Source organism: Sugiyamaella lignohabitans, chromosome A, assembly GCF_001640025.1.
Source record: "Sugiyamaella lignohabitans strain CBS 10342 chromosome A, complete sequence".
NCBI lineage: Eukaryota > Fungi > Ascomycota > Dipodascomycetes > Dipodascales > Trichomonascaceae > Sugiyamaella > Sugiyamaella lignohabitans.
In genome coordinates this window covers 853,534-871,395 of record NC_031672.1, presented here as the reverse complement: position 1 = coordinate 871,395, position 17,862 = coordinate 853,534, and the positions used below count along the sequence as shown (strand labels likewise).

Below are 17,862 nucleotides of genomic sequence, written 5' to 3'. Positions count from 1 at the left end.
TTTCCTATTCAGGTAACCGCCCAGCCGTGTGCACTCTGGATGTTAGGGTCATGTGACTCTGCCTCCGGCGGCTGGGGCGCTGCCCCAGACCCCGTTGTGCTCGCTTCGCGAGCGGTTTGGGGGATGGGAAGAGGATGGTGAAATACTGGTGAAGCTGGTGGTTTGTGGTCTACAGACTGGTGGATTTCTGGCAGCGAATTTGGCACCGGACTTCACGAACAGGCGCGGCTAACGAGTTACCCCCCAGCGAACACCCTCAGAACCGGCACAAACACAGCACTCACCCACTTCAAAACACCCCTCGTAGGGACCCCCCAAACCGCTCGCGAAGCGAGCACCACGGGGTCTGGGGCAGCGCCCCAGCCGCCGGAGGCACACCCCATCCCCATCACGTGATCGGAGTCTAAAAAAACCCTGTAGGTCGTTTCGTCATCGCGAGAGCGAGGCAACAGGATACGGCGCTGTGGTGGGGGTCATCGAGGGGTTGAGGAAGGAGGGAGTTCGGGGAGTTGTTGAGCCCGGTGACCCCGCAGTTTCGAGATTCTGAAAAGTATGGCGGTCGGTGTTAGTCGGAGATGCGGTGAGGGGTAAAAAAGTGGGCCGGGGAATTATTTGGTTACGTTTACGAGCCGTAGGGGAGAGGATCCAGATCTCAGGGGCCTGTCCGTTCACGATCCGGAGATCTTGTTATCACCGACAGTCTGCCTGTTTTGCCACTCTCCCGTTATCTCCGAGCAGGCAAAAGGCATTACAGGGATCGCCGGTGATGAACAACGGATCGTCGTAAAAATGGCCGATCGATACATAGATACTCAGCCTCGACAGCCCTATTAGTATTGACTAACCAATAGACAGGTTATAAGTGGGCACCAAAGCAAGGTTTCGGACAGTTTCAAAGTCCGAGAAGCTTCGTGCTCCTCAGCTGTTTTTTTTTTTTTTTTTTTTTTTTTGAACTTTGTCCTACTTGGGGTTACTAGCCCATGGCTTTGTCTTGGGTGGGTTACGTTAGATGACGCAGTTAGTGTTGTATCTTTGTATAGCCCAAGCTTACTTGTTGAGGCAGAATAATATAGTACACAAGTCAAGTAATCAGTAGTTACATGGGCCTGGCTATTATCTAGTGTCTGGGGTACGAATACGAACTAGCTATCTACAGCGTTTTATTCCGATGATGACATTGATTGTGACCTTATGAGGCTGCTCGTAAAAATAGTACGACAGGATAAAAATATTACAAAACCGGATATAGAAGCTCACATACGCACATATTCACGCTGAATAGTACAGCACGTTTTAACAGGGCACTAGTGGTAAAATTGACGCTAGCGAGTAACAACTGCGACTGCCCATCCAACCTCAGTCAGTTTGATGACTCGTTCTTTTCTAACTTGCTAGTAGCCTGCTAGTAACTTGCTAGTAATTTGTAAAATAGTCCTTGTCGGGTGGTAAGATAGCCCCGGTCCGAACTATATACGTTCTGACAACCGATAAGTGATCAGGCCCTTCACCATATTCAGCGTTCGTAGTAATTATTCATAGCAATTATTCATAGCAATTATTCATGGCAATTATTCATAGTAATTATTCACAGTAATCACAATAACATTCTCAGTAATTATTATAATTCCGCTGTCCAGGAACTCTCTTCCGCACTTAATCGCCAGTCAGATCGTTGATTACCAGTTCGGATCGTGTTGAAAACAACTTGAAAACTGTCTATCATCCAACGTTCATTTTATCCAAAGCCTTTCTACTTGCAGATTTTGTATCGACTAATTCTCCGAACCTACATGAACTGTGCATAGCCCTTCCGAAAAAGGTTGTTCTTCTGCATGTTTTCATGGAGGTGCACCTTCGGCCAAAATTTCTCCGGCCATAATAGCTAACTATCCGAAGCCCGTCAAGCCAAGTAAACAATGTGGACATACTTTTAGCTTTTATATTTATATATATAGCTAGTATCCATACCCTGACTATCTTATAAGACGGACTTTTTCGTGACAAATTTAATTCAAAGCTTGGTTTATTTTTCGAGCTATCATTCGCCCAGATTCTTGTTGTCGACTTCTTCGGTTTCCGCCCACCCGAGACTCTATTGTTGGTAATTGTCGTGGCTCTTGACTGACATTTGAACCGTTCTGGATATTCACCTGAAAGCTTGCTTGCTGTACCCCTACTGCCTAACCTCACAAGATACTAGTTAGGAAACTGTTTTTTCCGGCTTGTCGTATTTGCGTTTATCTTAGATAGATTAAGATACTGTACCGTACTGGAACTCTTAGAATACTTATTGACCTAGGGTATATTGGCTCTATTGGCTCTATTACAACCTACACACTTTAGAAGTCAACAATCACAACATCTCGTCATGTCCTCAACAGTTCCTTCTTCAGTTGCCTCTGCTGTGGCATCAGCAGCTATAGCCTCTGCATCTGCCACTGGTGGCGGGGATCAATCCCTCTACGGAGGTCTAATTCCCAGCCACTCTGCCAACTTGGCTGGTGTCATTCTGTTTGCCATTGTATGGGCATACCATACCATCACGGGCGTGTACTTCAGACAATACTGGTTCAGTACCGCCTTCTTCATAGGCGCCGGTCTTGAAACCGCTGGTTATATCGGCCGTTTCTCGTCCTCAACCGATATCGACAACGAAAACGACTTCCTCGTCCAGATCATCTGTCTGACCCTGGCCCCGGCCTTCTTCATGGGCGGTGTCTACTACCTTCTCGCCAAACTCGTCACCATTTACGGCCAACAATACTCCATGCTGAAACCCATGCACTATTCGCTCGTGTTCATTCTGTGTGATCTGTGCTCCATCGTCATCCAGGCTGTGGGTAAGTTTTAATCATGGACATGCCTCCGGCGGCTGGGGCTCTGCCCCAGACCCCGTGGCTCCTCTCGCTGCGCTCGAGTCGTTTCGTCGACGATCCCAGCCAGCTCCGCGAAGCGGAGCACAACGGGGTCTGGGGCAGCGCCCCAGCCGCCGGAGGCACACCCCCCGTTCCCGTACTAACTTGAGTGTAGGTGGTGGTATGGCTGCTGTGGCTGTTAATAGCAACAATTCTACGACTACCGGTACCGATATCATGGTTGCCGGTATTGCGTTCCAGGTCGCCAGTATGCTGGTGTTTATCTTCTTTTTTTCGCACTTCATGTATAAGATCTGGTTCAGAATGGGCTCATTCAACCCGAAGTACGAGGAGCTTCGTAAGTCCAGGATGCTCAAATTGCTGCCTTATGCTATTACCTGGTGTGTGATTTGCATTTTTATCCGTTGTGTATACAGAGTAGTCGAGCTCTCTGAAGGCTGGACAGGTTTCCTGATTGTTCATGAGCGATACTTCCTCGTTCTCGACGGTCTGTTTGTTCTTTTGGGTGTTATCGGTCTATCGGTCGTGCACCCTGGATTTGCACTTGGCCGCGATCCCATTCCTGTCGAGGGTCTTCACACCAAGAAGTACAGACAAGACGAGTCTGAACCCGAAAACAACATCAACCTCGAGGACCAGGACTCGGAGTCGTCGCTTGTTTCCGAACGCAAGCAACGCGAGGTCTAACCCGGATATTTATCTAGCTCTTGTTTTATTTATAGATTGTTTATTTGTGTCTATGGCGGTCGTGCCTCCGGCGGCTGGGGCGCTGCCCCAGACCCCGTGGCTCCTCTCGCTGCGCTCGAGTCGGGCGTCGACGGTCCCAGCCAGCTCCGCGAAGCGGAGCACAACGGGGTCTGGGGCAGCGCCCCAGCCGCCGGAGGCAGCCACTGTTCGTGCTTGATTCCAGAAAGAGAGATAATAATATTAGTACAGACCATGAACCTTGGAGACTGAAGGGAGGAGACTAGCAACGGGCCAGAGTAGTAGATAATGGCCATGTTTTGATCGGTATTGATCAATGCTGGTGGGTGGGGTCTATGATCTCTCCAGTCGTGATTCCCTGTGGAATGATAATAAATAGTGGCTCAGATGACACGATGCAAGTGGTGTTGATCCGGCAGTGACTCCTCAGAGTCATAATAAAATATTAATGTGTGGTGACACAATGCAATTGGTGTCCTGACCACTAGTGTTCCTCACTTGATGATGGTTTTGGAGGCACGATGCAAGTTGTGCTTTGTTCCGAAGATGGTTTAAGTGGAGGAGTAGTAAATAAAAAATGAGGATGGTGGGCTCCGATGACACGATGCAAGTGGTGTTCTATCCGCCCGTGATTCCAATAACAATGACAACAGTGAATGGTGGTACGAAGAGTCGGTGTGTTCTGTAATGGTAGTTCCAGCGAGTGTCCAAAGTCTGCTGGATGTAGTGGCCACTGGCGTTGAAGATGGTAAGGTTGGGACTCCACATGACTAGCTATCCCAGTATGACTCGGGATGACATACTACTGGTTCAACTTAAGGATATCAAGCGCAAGGTGCAGCTTCCGGCTATCCTAATTCTGATTCCAGCGTAAGATAGTAGCCAATGCTTGTCGCAGCCAATGTTCTTCATGAGATACCAGGATTGACTGGAGCCAGATGACTGAATTAATGGATGATTGAATGACTTTGACACACCACCGTTTGTTCGAACCATAGGTCCATGCATTGAAGTTGATGAACCCTCCGTAACAGTGAATGATGACAAGTTTGTGTTGGGTGTTTCTGTGGAATCACCTGCACCCACCATTCCAATAACTTAATTGCCTGTGGGGTTGTTCTCCTTGACAACGATTTTCCAGAATAATTTCCGGCCCGTGGTCCACTTCTTTTCCGGTACTCCTGGAATAGGCTCACGTTGTACGCGCCATGGGCGTGCTGGTTCTGGGACCTCTGGTTTAACATGTTTTAGAGCCCTTCTTATCTTGGCTCTTACAACTCTTGGAGGTGGTGTGAGTATGGACGTCACACAAATACCACGGACAACCTTGTTGGCAACCTTTCCAAACAATGATAACTTGGGTTTCTGAACGACTACGATTGGATCATCTTCTTGGGTGTCCTGAGACTCCTGGGATTCCTGGGCCTGTACCTCTTTAATTTCTTTGATTTCCTTCTTGATTTCGTTTACTTTCTCTTGTTCCTTCATCATAACGGCCACTTCTTCTCTCTTATCCCCCGGGACTTCTTGTTCTGTCACAACTTCAGGAACCACGATTCCCTGTTTACCAATAATATTCAAACGTCTTCTCAGGTCATCAATCACCTTATAACCAGAAATAACCCAGATAATAAAGAAGGAAACACAACACACAGTCTGAAAATTGGAGAGACCACAAATAATCTCAGTCATTGTTACTCAATTAACACAAGAATAACAACGACAATAATAAAAAAATAATGATAATAGTGACAATCACAATCGCTCAAGCGCAATGATCTCAGAAAGGTTGGAAATCGACGATAACAAAACTTTATCAGCGATTCAAACGACGTATCAAAGATAAAGAGGAGAAAGAAAGAAGACAAGAACAGATGTGGGCGGCAGGCCCTATTTATGTTTCCATTTTCAAAAGTTATGCGCAGCTCAGACCAAAGTTATGCTCGAGCACTTACATAAGTTATGGGCACACTAGGGCTGACCATTGTGCACGTGACAATACCCTTAGGATCTCGACTGCTCCCAATAACCGTAAGTTTGATAGATTTTTTTTGATATGTTTTACCAGAAAAATAGCGGTTTTGTTTCTTCTCTTCATCGAGTGTCCGAAGTTGATCGGCAGTGAGAAAGGAGATCTGGGTCCAAGGCGTCGTTATCGCACATATCTCATGCAGCGAGTTGGCAAAAGGTGTGAAATGAGAACTGCAATACTGCCAGTCCTGCCTATCTCACCGCCATATAAATCAAGAAAATCTTCTTCTTTGATCTCCTCTTATTCCTGTACACTACATATAACTCAGCTTTTTGTCCCAGTCACTGTTTAGAAGTCTAAGAAGTCCCAGGTCAGGTGATGTACATGCATTTTCAGGGGTAAAGTGCGATAAGAAACCAGCTCTTCTAGCCAACGCAGCTTACAATCTTGACCACCAGCCATCCATCAATTTCAAACGAGCCTATTGACAACTGGATACCAGCTCCTGATCCCGTAATTACTGTCTCCAACCCAAAAATCTTTTTCTCTGGCTACTGCCTCCGGCGGCTGGGGCTCCGCCCCAGACCCCGTGGCTCCTCTCGCTGCGCTCGAGTCGAACATGGGGGTAACGGCACCAGAATATTTCTCGCTCCTGTCAGACTTATCCATCATCAAACTAAACATCGATTTAACACGAAACCACTCTGTATCATCCCGAAGTCATCATTGTACATACTGGTATGATGCATACCACGTTCTTATTTATAACACTAGACTGTTCCATTAGATTCTGAACTTCCAGGCTGATTGCTACTAGTTGTGGGTATTCACTAGCTTAAATTCTGGTTCCAACCCCGCATTTCACTTAATTGACACTTATCTTCTGACAGCATTCACAAGCTGGCGGTTACCATGCAGCGAGCCTGCAACTACAATTTTTCTGCAATACTGTCGACATATCGAGGAAAGAACATGGTATTAAGTACTGGGCTCTCAATATTCTTTAAGAACTCTAACGATGATAACGAAATAGAGCTCTCGACCGATTTTCGGAAAGACGTGGTGAATCAGATACCCACCATTATCTCCGTCCGGGTGAAATCTTCTAACAGAATTCAGATATTGGCGTGAAAGTTGAGGGTTCGCAACAACAGTCTTGATCTCCTGCGAAGCAGGAGCAACCAGGGTCTGGGGCGGAGCCCCAGCCGCCGGAGGCAGTCCGAGCCCCATAAAAGAATCCTCCAAAGTGGCAGCATCACCCCCTGAGAACACACGTGATCTCGGGATGTCATTAACCCCCACACGCTTGACTGTAAGATAAATCAGTGAGCACGGGTTGGTCGAGTGGTACTCGCAATTGCTCGTAGCATGGCATGGCACCGCAGCAAACGCTCGCTCGACATACGTAATATCATCAGTCAGCCAGTGAGGTCCTTCTGTAGAGTTCCCCACTGTCCGTGGGGGTGGCATCCGATGCTGTCGGACAGCGTGGAGCGTGGTAAGCAGGTGCTGCAGGTAGGGGGTTACTTTTGGGGGAGGGATGGCTCCCCCACGTTGTTGGGACCCCCACGACTTACCCCTGCTAAATTCAAAGGGTAAGTTTCAGAGTACGCCATATAAATATACTTGAACTCGGCACCTCAGGTTTGAATTGTAATTTCTTACTTACATCTACACACAGTTGGACAATTCATCTGACAAAAAACAAAATACATCATACAAAATGACTTCTTTAGATATTAAGTTGAACAACGGCGTTACCATTCCTGCTCTTGGTCTTGGAACTTGGCAATCTCCCAAGGGAGCTGTCGAGTCTGCTGTTGAATACGCTCTTACTGAGGCTGGCCTCAGACACATCGATGCTGCTTTTGCCTACTTGAATGAAGAGGAGGTTGGTAATGGTATTAAGAAGGCCATTGCCTCTGGCAAAGTCAAGAGAGAAGATATTTTCATCACCACTAAGGTTTTCCCCACTTTCCACAACCGTGTTGAAGAGAGTTTGAACCGTTCTCTTAAGAACCTTCAATTGGAATATATCGACCTTTTGCTTGTTCACTGGCCTGTTGGTTTGAACCCTAACGGTAACCACTTGTTGGTTCCTACCAAGGCTGATGGTACTAGAGATGTCGACCCTACTTTCGACTTGTCTGCTACTTGGAAACAATTCGAGAAGGTTTATGAGTCTGGTAAGGTCAAGGCTATTGGTGTTTCCAACTGCTCTGTTCCAGTTCTTACTGATCTTCTTAAGACTGTTAAGGTTGTTCCTGCTGTCAACCAGATCGAAAACCACCCTTTGCTTCCTCAAACCGAGATTCGTGATTTCTGTAAGGAAAAGGGTATTGTCATTGAGGCCTACTCTCCTTTCGGATCCACTGGTGGCCCTCTTTTCTCTAACAAGACCGTCTTGGCTATTGCTGAGAAGCACAAGACTACTCCTGGTACCGTGCTCGTTTCTTACCACATCTCGTCTGGCAGAGTCGTTCTCCCCAAGACCACTACTCCCTCTCGTATTGTCGAGAACACCAAGACTGTCGAGCTGACTCCCGAGGAGATCAAGGAGCTCGACAATGTCCATGTTACCGAAGGTAAGAAGAGATTCGCCGCTCCTCCATGGGGTGTCGACTTGAAGTTCCCTGACTGGAACGCTTCTACCCCCAAGCCATAAACTGTTACGACTTAGACTGAATAAATTACTTTTTTCTGAATATATTTTAGGGGGGTCGATGTGCCTCCGGCGGCTGGGGCTCCGCCCCAGACCCTGGTTGCTCCTGCTTCGCAGGAGATGGCGGGGACCTGTACGTGGGTCTTCTTTTGGTTTGGTCAGGGGGAGTTGGGGTGGGAGAGCTACCCCCACGCCTGGCTTATCTAAATACCCTTGCCGCTATCTTCTGATGACCGGAGAATAGCACCAGCAATAAAACACTGAGATTAATCTCCAGGCTGCTCAACAAGTCATAAACAAACAAATATTGTTCCAATGTCGTTGATAAACGCAAAAATTTCTATATAATCACTTCTCTTCTCAGTCACCTGACTCTCTCATTAACAAACAATTGCTGCATGTGAAATTTCATGTCGATCTACATCACCACTTTCGCAACTTCACCACTCTCACGACTGTCAACATCGCTCACTAACTCAAACCCACCTCCCCTATCAAACATTGACCACATCCAAAATGAAGAATCTGCTGGTCGTCGGAGGCACTGGCTTTCTTGGGAAACACATCTGCACCGCAGGTCTTCAGTCCGGCTGGCGAGTCACCTCTCTCTCGTAAGTACCCCCTGAGCCTCCGGCGGCTGGGGCTCTGCCCCAGACCCCGTTGCTCCTCTCGCTTCGCTCGAGTCGTTTCCGATCCCGATCCCGGCCATCTCCTGCGAAGCAGGAGCAACCAGGGTCTGGGGCGGAGCCCCAGCCGCCGGAGGCACACACCCCCTTCCAGAGCTAACAGTCGTAGACGGTCTGGTTTGACCAGTTTAGACGGCATCGCGCCTGCGGTGGTGTCACAGATTCAGTGGAAGAAGGCCGATGTGTTCGATGTCGAGTCGTATAAAGAAGAGCTTGCTGCCGCAGATGCGGTTGTTCACAGTATGGGAATTATATTTGCGTCGCCCGAGTACAAAAAGATAATCAATGGCAAGTCTGCTCCTTCGTTGTGTAACGTAGTCAATGTCGGGTTGTCGGCTCTCCGCGGTGCTAATCCGCTGGAAAATGGCAGACCGGCCAGTAATGCTTTTGACAGAATCAATAGAGAGAGCGCCGTCACGCTGGCAAAGGCGTTTGCTTCACAACAGCAAACTGAGACGACGAATCCGGCTCCTTTTGTTTATATTTCAGCTCATGACTGGAATCCTCTAGCACCTCGTGGATATATCCAATCCAAACGAGCTGCTGAAACCGAAATCAGTGTCATTCCCCATCTCCGAAGCGTGTTCCTCCAACCCGGATTCATGTACGACTCATCCTCCTCATCCACCGTACGAGATTCCTTATCCAAACTGCTCCGCACTGGCGAGTTCATTTCTAATGCCACTGGACTCTCCAGTCTCAACCTACTCCCCAACAACCCCTCGATCTCAGTCCAAGTCGTCGCCCGAGCCACCATCGAAGCTCTGGACGACCAGTCAGTCTCCGGAGTCGTCTCGCTCGAAGCACTCCAAAAGTTCGCCCACTTCCAGAGCGACCCCAAACCAGTCTAAACCCACTAACTCTACTTATCTAATGAACTCGATACGGCACTTTTCCGGCGGGAAGGTCTGCCTCCGGCGGCTGGGGCTCCGCCCCAGACCCTGGTTGCTCCTGCTTCGCAGGAGATTATGGAACCCTCGAGAATTGTCTGGAATCCCCAAGTAACGACTCGAGCCACGGGGTCTGGGTCAGAGCCCCAGCCGCCGGAGGCGGATCCTACCCCCCGGTAGTGCGCCGATCGGCAGGGTCCAGTCGGGTCAGGTGCCGATTGTGTAGCCCCTGCGATCGTTTAAATATGAAAGGATCTGTTTAAGTTAAGATCTGGTTCGCGAAACGGGTTAAACTCAAGGCGTGTCAGGAGGTGTTTCTCCGCATTCTGCAGGGGGTGCGATCGTGCAGATCGAACCCCTGACCGAGCTTCGTGCTTCACCGGCCAACTTAATTTTTTTGGGCTGGTTATTTTACGGGATGCGGGGTGTACCTCCAGCGGCTGGGGCTCCGCCCCAGACCCCGCTGCTCCTCTCGCTTCGCTCGAGTCGTTACTTCGGGACCCACAGTTCCTGTAACTCTGGACGATGCCCGTAATCTCCTGCGAAGCAGGAGCAACCAGGGTCTGGGGCGGAGCCCCAGCCGCCGGAGGCATCTGGTTGGTGGCGGTCATGCGAAATTGTCTATTGAATTAAATAAAATTTGTGTTAGGGGGTCTAGCGTCTTTTGAAGCTCTTGAGAGGGTCTCTCTTTTTCGAGGACTTCTTGGATTTGTGGACTCTGTGTTTGTTGTTGGTTTTGTTGAATGGCACATGGCCCGTGAAGGCAGCGGGCTTTTGACCGGTTTTGGGGAGAAGGTAGTCGGGCACGCGTTTGAGATGGCCCTGGACTCGTGCGGGATGCAGTTCTTTGTCGTGTCGCAGGTTGGCCAGGTCCTCGGGGTTCTCTTCGAAATGTCGTTTCAGTTTATCACTGGCAAGCAGTTCTTGTCGGATCTCTTTTACTCGGGCTTCTCGAATAGCCACTTTGGTGACCGCACGGAATGCGTCTTCCATTCTGTATCGGAACGACTCGACTTGTTTCATGTCGAAAGAATATGGTTTGAGCTCGTTATCTTGCTTGCCTTGGGTCTTGATAATTCGGTTCAGCACTTTCTCATCTCTCTTAGCACTGGCTAACATGGATGGCTTGTGTTTTCCCCATGATTCTTTGCTAACGACAAACGATAATGCCATTCCGGTCTTCGATGCTCGTGCAGTACGTCCAATACGGTGTGTATATGATTTAGTGCTGGTGGGAAGGTCGAAGTTTAGGACACATGCTACGTTCTGGAAATCAACTCCTCGACTGACTCCATAGTCTTTTGACTTGTTATTGTTGTTGTTTTTCTTTTGTGTTTCTTGTGTTTCTTGTGTATTTTCGGTGGGTTGTGAATCAGTTTGTTTTTCTTGGTCATTTCCATTACTGTTGGCAGTGGCATCGTCTTTATCATCTTCGTCATCTTCGATTTTTTCATTGCTCTCGTCAGTAGCAATTAATAAATTATATACGTTTTTGTTGAACTCATCCACAATATGAAGACGGGACGACACTGGCAGTTCCGAGTTCAGTACACAACTCTTGATGCCGAACTGCTCAAAAAATAGCTTGAGTCGGTAACAACGGTCGATATCGTTGACAAACACAATCGTCTTTCCCTTAACCAGCTTGAGTTTAAAAATAACATATGCCAATAAAAACTTATCGAGTTCATTACACTTGACGTAGTACTGCAGCAGCTGTTCGGATGACACTGTATCTTGTAGCTTGAGAACTGCCACATTACGACAGAATTTGCCTTTAATGGCATCAATCTCGTCGCTGAGTGTAGCACTCATGAGCCATGTTTGCATAGATTTAGGCAGCAGTTCAGCCAATTCGTTCAAATCGTCTTCATGACCATACGACAGAATAAGGTCTGCCTCGTCAATCACAAAGTATGCTAATGATTTTGTATCCAAGGACTTTCTCTTGATATGAGCCAGAGCCCTAGCTGGAGTAGCTACCACAATTGCCGGATTCTCCGACAAAAGCGAAGTCTGTACTTGCTCACTGGTAGCTTGAGAAATATTCACCACCTGGATCAACTTGGTGCAGTACGTAGTAAGCATAGTCGTCATTTTAACAACTTGATCCGCCAATTCTTTACTCGGCACCAAAATCAAAGTACTAATAACTCCTGTACCAGCATTACCAGACCCAGCCGCCTGTAACAGCGACTCAATAATCGGAATCAAATAAGCTGCTGTCTTACCAGAACCCGTCCTGGCCCTGGCAACGATATCCTTCTTCTCGCTCAACGCCAGTGGAATGGCATTCTCCTGGATCAAAGTGGGCTCGCTAAACCCGGCTTGCACCAGCGCCTGCTGTAACCGCGGGTCCAAATTAAATGACTCAAAACCGTTCTTTCCAGCCATCTCTCCATTCGACGACGACATCTTGCCTGAAAATAACGTCCTTCTACAGCTCAATAAAATAAATATTTCTTCGCGATCGGCCCTCTGAAATTTATTTCTTCCTAACCCATAACATCCTAACCCTATACGCAGGGTCCGGGACCTGCCTCCGGCGGCTGGGGCTCCGCCCCAGACCCTGGTTGCTCCTGCTTCGCAGGAGACTGCGGGGACCGTCGAAAGAACGACTCGAGCGGAGCGAGAGGAGCAAAGGGTCTGGAGCGGAGCCCGAGTGTCAGGACTCAGGACTCTCATTACATTCAAGCCTCATAATCCGCAAGCTCTCCCTATATCAAGCTTCCACCTTTTCCCAGCCTTTCACGTTCCTTACTATTCTTCTGATCTAAATTATCATCATAATAATAATATTATTATTATGGCACCACGTTGTGACAATCTAGACGAATCGTATCTCCATTTGACCACACCTTCTCTTTAACCAAAGTAGCTCCTCATTACGGATACAATCATACTTCCTCCAGCGCAAACTCTTAGAAACGCACGATCTTTTCCCTTTTTTCCTCGATCTGCCGATACCTATATAAATAGGCTTTCTCGCCGTCGATTCATGGAGTTTTTCGACCTTCCTTAATTTGATTTGATATCTGTTTATACGATTATAAGTTTAACTTATAAGGATTATTCTCGTAAACCTTAATAAATCAAATCGTGGTTACTCCCATTACTCAGTTTCAATTCCAATACCACTTACTTACGTAAGTAGCTGGAATTATCAGCTGACCTGGCTAATAATGATGATTCTTACTATTAGATAATGGTTCCACGAAACCACACGGATAAGTATACCGAATTCCTCGGACATGTATTTAGCCGTACAATTTCGGAAACATACCTGACACCCAGCCGCCGGAGCCAGACCCCAGGGTACGGGTAACGCAGGGTCGGCTGCATAGATTGTCACGGTGCAGGAGACATGGCCAGCCCATTGTGGACTGATTTAAAAAAGGCACGTCGGAGCGCTCGATCCGAGGACGGGGTGCGTGGGGTCCTGGCTAGCTCGTTCTGGGGTGAAGTTAGTAGACTGCCTGTTTGGTCGAGACGGAGATTGGCCGCAAGAAGCAATTCGCGCCATTGTTCCATTGTTCAGCGAGATCGTGCAAGATAATGGCCAGGGTCCAGACTACATCTGCTTTTTATGTCGTCATAATCCGGGGGCAGTGTGGAGTCACAAGAGGAAACCGGAGAAAGAAGCGAATAAAAAAGCCAAAAAAGAAAAACAAACAAACAAAAGAAAAAAAAATAAATTAAATAACGTAAAAATAAAAATAAAAATAAAAATGAAAGTGAGACAGAGATTAGTGGGGTTCTGTCAAAATTGCGAGATCTGGTTGCTCGACCTGTCAGGGATTATCCCTCTTCGTCTCCTGGAAATCATCATCTCCGAGACATCCAATATTGCTCCTAAGTAATAATAAAAAAAATATAAAAAATAAATAAGCTCATGTGTGACATCTGACATTCCACTCCGATGAGTGAGATCAATCCACGATTGCTCCTGACCGACATTATTATTTCCCCGAACACGATCCTTGCTCACGTTAAAAATTTAAATCCTAATTTTAATTGTTCCTTAAGAAATCCTTTTTGTAAATTCTAAGAAAATAATATCCACTTTCTTACCTTCTAAACCTTGACGAGGTTACGTCGACGTTTTTTTCTTTTAACAAAACTCTCAGTTGTAAAAACCTTGGCGGCGACGTCAGACCCAAACAAAAGAAACTCTCACTCACAAACAAAACCCGCTCCCACAACCCAATGGGCACAATCTAGTGCGAGATCCGATCCGATCCACTCCCCCCGGAAACCTTAGCGGGTGGGTGCTGCCTCCGGCGGCTGGGGCTCTGTCCCAGACCCCGTGGCTCTGCCCCAGACCCCGTGGCTCCTGCTTCGCAGGAGACTGCTGGCACCGTCGATGGAACGACTCGAGCGAAGCGAGAGGAGCAACCAGGGTCTGGGGCGGAGCCCCAGCCGCCGGAGGCACGAGGGCGAGCGAGGATGAAGCGATAATTATGATAATATTGTAAACCCATATAATAAATACAAAGCAGATGCAAACGAAAAAAATCCTATGCAAGCCAAAAATGACGAAGTAATAATAATAACAGAAGTAGCAGAGTAGCAGTAGTAATAGTAGTAATAGTAAGTGTGTAAGAAAAGAGGTCGTAGAAGTCGTGTCAGAGTGTGTGAAGAGAATTTTTTTCGTGAGAAGAATGCTTTTAGCTAGAGAGCGAGTGTGCGAAGTGGATTGTTTACACTTCAACTGAGTGCCATATTTTGCGTGGTTCCGACACGTCTAACAGAGTGTCAGAGGAGGACTCGCCAGGAGATCCTGGTGTGTCGGTTGGCGAGGGTGAGAAGCTTCCTGAGGGCGTGGACGACGACGACTCAGGAGGCGAATTAAGTGCCAGTGTAGCGGCGGCGGCTGCTAGCAGTGGTGAGGAAGATGCATTTTGTGCCGAGTACACACTGGTCGACTGCGGCACAATAGGGGGTGTAAATGACTGGGGAATCAGTGCGGGTGATGTCGTCATGGGTGAAGGAATGTAACTGCCAGCAGGTCGTGGGTGGCTTTGATGATGATGTGGCAGCATGCTGTGTGAATGGTGGTGATGATTGTGTACCATGGTTGAAGACTTTTTACCAGTTTGACCAGTAGCAGCAGCAGTGTTCTTGTTGCTAGCAGCAGATGTTCCGGTAGGAGTAATGGAGCTGGAGTTGCTGACCGGTGTGTCTTGGAAGAAACAGTACTTGTTGATGATGTCTTTATACGACAAGGAATCCCAAGCAGGCCGTGAAGATTCGTCAGTGACATCGGTGGATGAATGGGGTCGTATAAGCATCGAATTGCGAGGATTGGTTTTGGGGAAAATAAATGATCGCAATTGAGGGGTGCTGAGGTTCGAACTATCAACAGGAGTAGTATCAGTTGACTCGTCATCCGAAGTAGACTCGGATGTAGTAACTTCTTCATCAGCTTCTCCATCAACATCATAAGAAGACCGACGGCCTGTCATGTTGTTACGAGCAAGGGCTGCATTCAACGAGGCACCAAACGAGTATCGCGAAGTCAAACCATTCGACTTTTTAGTAGGTGAAAAGTTAGAAGCGCCTCCAAAGCTGTTGCTAATACTTGGTTTGTTGTTGCTGGAACCAAACGAGTTGCCGCTGTTACCAAAACTGCCAGTGCCACTGCTGTTATAAGAACCAGTCTTGGAAACATTGCCAGTGGCCCTAGTGGCATCCTGTTTTGGACCCACAGTCAGTCCGTCAAACAGGTCGGCGGTATCCTCTACCGAATGATGATGGTCGAAATCGTTGTCGTACAGGAAATCAGGCGATGGGTCTGTCTTGTTACGACGGTGGTGATGCTTCAGACCGCCATTTCGGCCATGATGAGGTGCTGCGTTGGTGGCAGCTGGTTGGTTGGGTTGGTACATAAAGTACGAAGATGCTTGACGAGGTGCTGATTTGAACGTCGTCTTGTCAATCTCATCCATATCATCATCAAGCATTGTTGGCTGTTGTTTAGTATGAGTCTTGGCAGGCTTGACAGTACCAGAACTAGTATGGTCAGCAGCGTGCTTAGGTACTCTGGTCAGCAAAACTTCATAGTTCAATGAATTATTATTATCCCAGAAATCACCGTCATCTGACTGGTAACGAACACAGAAGAACATGGAATTGGAAGTCAAGGCAGCCTGAGGAAGGTCAGCAAGACGAATGGAAAATGTGAATCGGTCATATCCCGAACGAAGAGTTTTACGACGAACATCTCCATTATAATCGGCAACAACATCAGTAACCGATTTCCAGAAATCTACCGTGTATCGAACAGACACGTTCTTGCGGTACGATACGTTCTTTACACAGATATGACCAATCAGATTGTTGTTATCGGAAGAAAGGAATACCGAGTCGAGATAAACCATTTTATCCGATTGGTTCGAGTTTTCCGAGTTGAAATTGGGCAATGCAATCTGCCAGATCTTTTTCTGGTGGTGACGAAGGTGTTTCTTTGGAGCACCACTGATACTACCAGCAATTGACCGGCGATGAGATGCCACTGCTCCGCGAATAGTCTCGATATCGTCGTCTTCCGAAGCATCACCATCCAACCCGTCATCTTCTTCCTCGCTATCGCTACTATAATCGCTGTCGGTCTCGCTATCACTAGTACTACTTCCACTAGCCCATTGGAATGACACTTTTTCCTTGACTGGGGTAGTTGAACCAGAAGAAACAGCAGTAGGACGTTCACGACGGAAAAACTTTCTAACATGTTCTAATTTAGAGTCGAAATGGACCATTTTAATGGGCATACTCTGAGTTCTAAGCAGCGAGGGCAGTTTTAGCGACGATTTAACGAGCTCACCGGATTTCTTGCGAATCATCTTTTGTTGACGACGTTGGTTAGCTTCTGGCGAATCGTCGTCGTCATCTTCCGAAGTGCTAGGAGATGCCTTGATAGTGATATTGTCAGAGTCATTGCTGTCATTAACAGGCGAGAATCCAGGCGAGCTCGAAGTCACATAGTCGGGAACCAATTGCATAAATGGTTTAGAATTGATAGATGCAAGTTGTGAAGTGGGTGAAATTGGAGAAGCAGGAGCGGCAACAGAACCAACTGGGCCAGAAGTTGTAGCACCAGTAGTAACACCAGTAGTAGTAACAGAAGGAGCAGAAGTCGAGGTAGCGGCGGCTGGTGAACCTAATGGGCTGGTGATAGAGCCAGTTGGAGAACTGATAGATGCAGAAGTGGTAATTGAATTTGGTGAAGTAGGCGGAGACGTCGAGTGTGTCGATGACGCCAGTGGCCGGTCGATAGCAATCACATCACCATGCTTGCGAACGTTTCCACCTCGTTTTTGTTTATGCAGAAAGGCAGTTGATAGCTCACTATGCTGACCAGGGGTATACACAGGGATATGATGATGATGGTGGTTATTATGCTGTTCAATCAAACTGGATAATGCACTTCCAGATTGAGATTTTTGTAGAGGGCTTTGACTTTGGGATCGAAGTTTAGATATTTCAGATCGAGGATTAGCCGACGCCGTTGAAGATGCAGAACCAGATTGTTGTGAAGAAGAAGCAGGAGATGGCGACGTCGAGGGCGAACCCGAAGCCGGAGAATCCACTGGGCTTGGTCGAGAAAGCATAATCATTTTCTATTCTTTAACCAAGTAATTTTTGTTCTTTTGTTTGGGACCAGTGTTCACGAAACAAATCTTTATCAAGAACCAGAACCTAGTGCTTTGTCAGTCGTCGTATTACAAAGTCCGTCTAATCCGAAAGAACAGATTGTGTGATAATGTCAAATCAAATCAAACTCACAAATAAACTGAAAAGAAAAAAGAACCCAATACTTTGAAATAATATTTTTGTTTCAGTTTGTCCAGCTGATAACAACAAAAATACTGCTAAAACTTTATTTTATACCAGCTGCGAATGAGTTCTATTTATTTGGTATAATTGCACCTTGCTGCTGACTTTTTATCTTTGTAGATTGATACTCACACACACACACCACTGTATATGCAAAGAAGAATAGAACAATAGAAAAAAAAGGAAAAATAAAAAATATTGAACGATGACTTTGAAAAGGAAAAAAAATACAACT

At 47.1% G+C, this 17,862-nt stretch overlaps 5 protein-coding genes across 5 annotated transcripts; 3 read left to right on the top strand and 2 right to left on the bottom strand.

The window, feature by feature from the left end:
* Positions 1–2,368: 2,368 nt before the first annotated feature.
* RSB1 (phospholipid-translocating ATPase RSB1) lies at positions 2,369–2,851 on the top strand (the record flags this gene model as incomplete). The annotated part of the gene is made up of 1 exon (XM_018879705.1): positions 2,369–2,851. One exon carries the CDS (start codon positions 2,369–2,371, stop codon positions 2,849–2,851), a length of 483 nt encoding a protein of 160 aa, XP_018734518.1.
* A 4,425-nt stretch (positions 2,852–7,276) lies between these two features.
* Positions 7,277–8,218, top strand: GCY1 (glycerol 2-dehydrogenase (NADP(+)) GCY1; the record flags this gene model as incomplete). The annotated part of the gene is made up of 1 exon (XM_018879695.1): positions 7,277–8,218. The coding sequence occupies one exon, from the start codon at positions 7,277–7,279 to the stop codon at positions 8,216–8,218; it is 942 nt and encodes a 313-aa protein (XP_018734517.1).
* A 925-nt stretch (positions 8,219–9,143) lies between these two features.
* AWJ20_272 (uncharacterized protein) lies at positions 9,144–9,752 on the top strand (the record flags this gene model as incomplete). The annotated part of the gene is made up of 1 exon (XM_018879684.1): positions 9,144–9,752. One exon carries the CDS (start codon positions 9,144–9,146, stop codon positions 9,750–9,752), a length of 609 nt encoding a protein of 202 aa, XP_018734516.1.
* Positions 9,753–10,445: 693 nt separating this feature from the next.
* On the bottom strand, positions 10,446–12,206 carry DBP9 (Dbp9p; the record flags this gene model as incomplete). Its single annotated transcript, XM_018879673.1, has 1 exon — positions 10,446–12,206. One exon carries the CDS (start codon positions 12,204–12,206, stop codon positions 10,446–10,448), a length of 1,761 nt encoding a protein of 586 aa, XP_018734515.1.
* Positions 12,207–14,491: 2,285 nt separating this feature from the next.
* Positions 14,492–17,407, bottom strand: GAC1 (protein phosphatase regulator GAC1; the record flags this gene model as incomplete). The annotated part of the gene is made up of 1 exon (XM_018879662.1): positions 14,492–17,407. One exon carries the CDS (start codon positions 17,405–17,407, stop codon positions 14,492–14,494), a length of 2,916 nt encoding a protein of 971 aa, XP_018734514.1.
* Between the last annotated feature and the right edge of the window lie 455 nt (positions 17,408–17,862).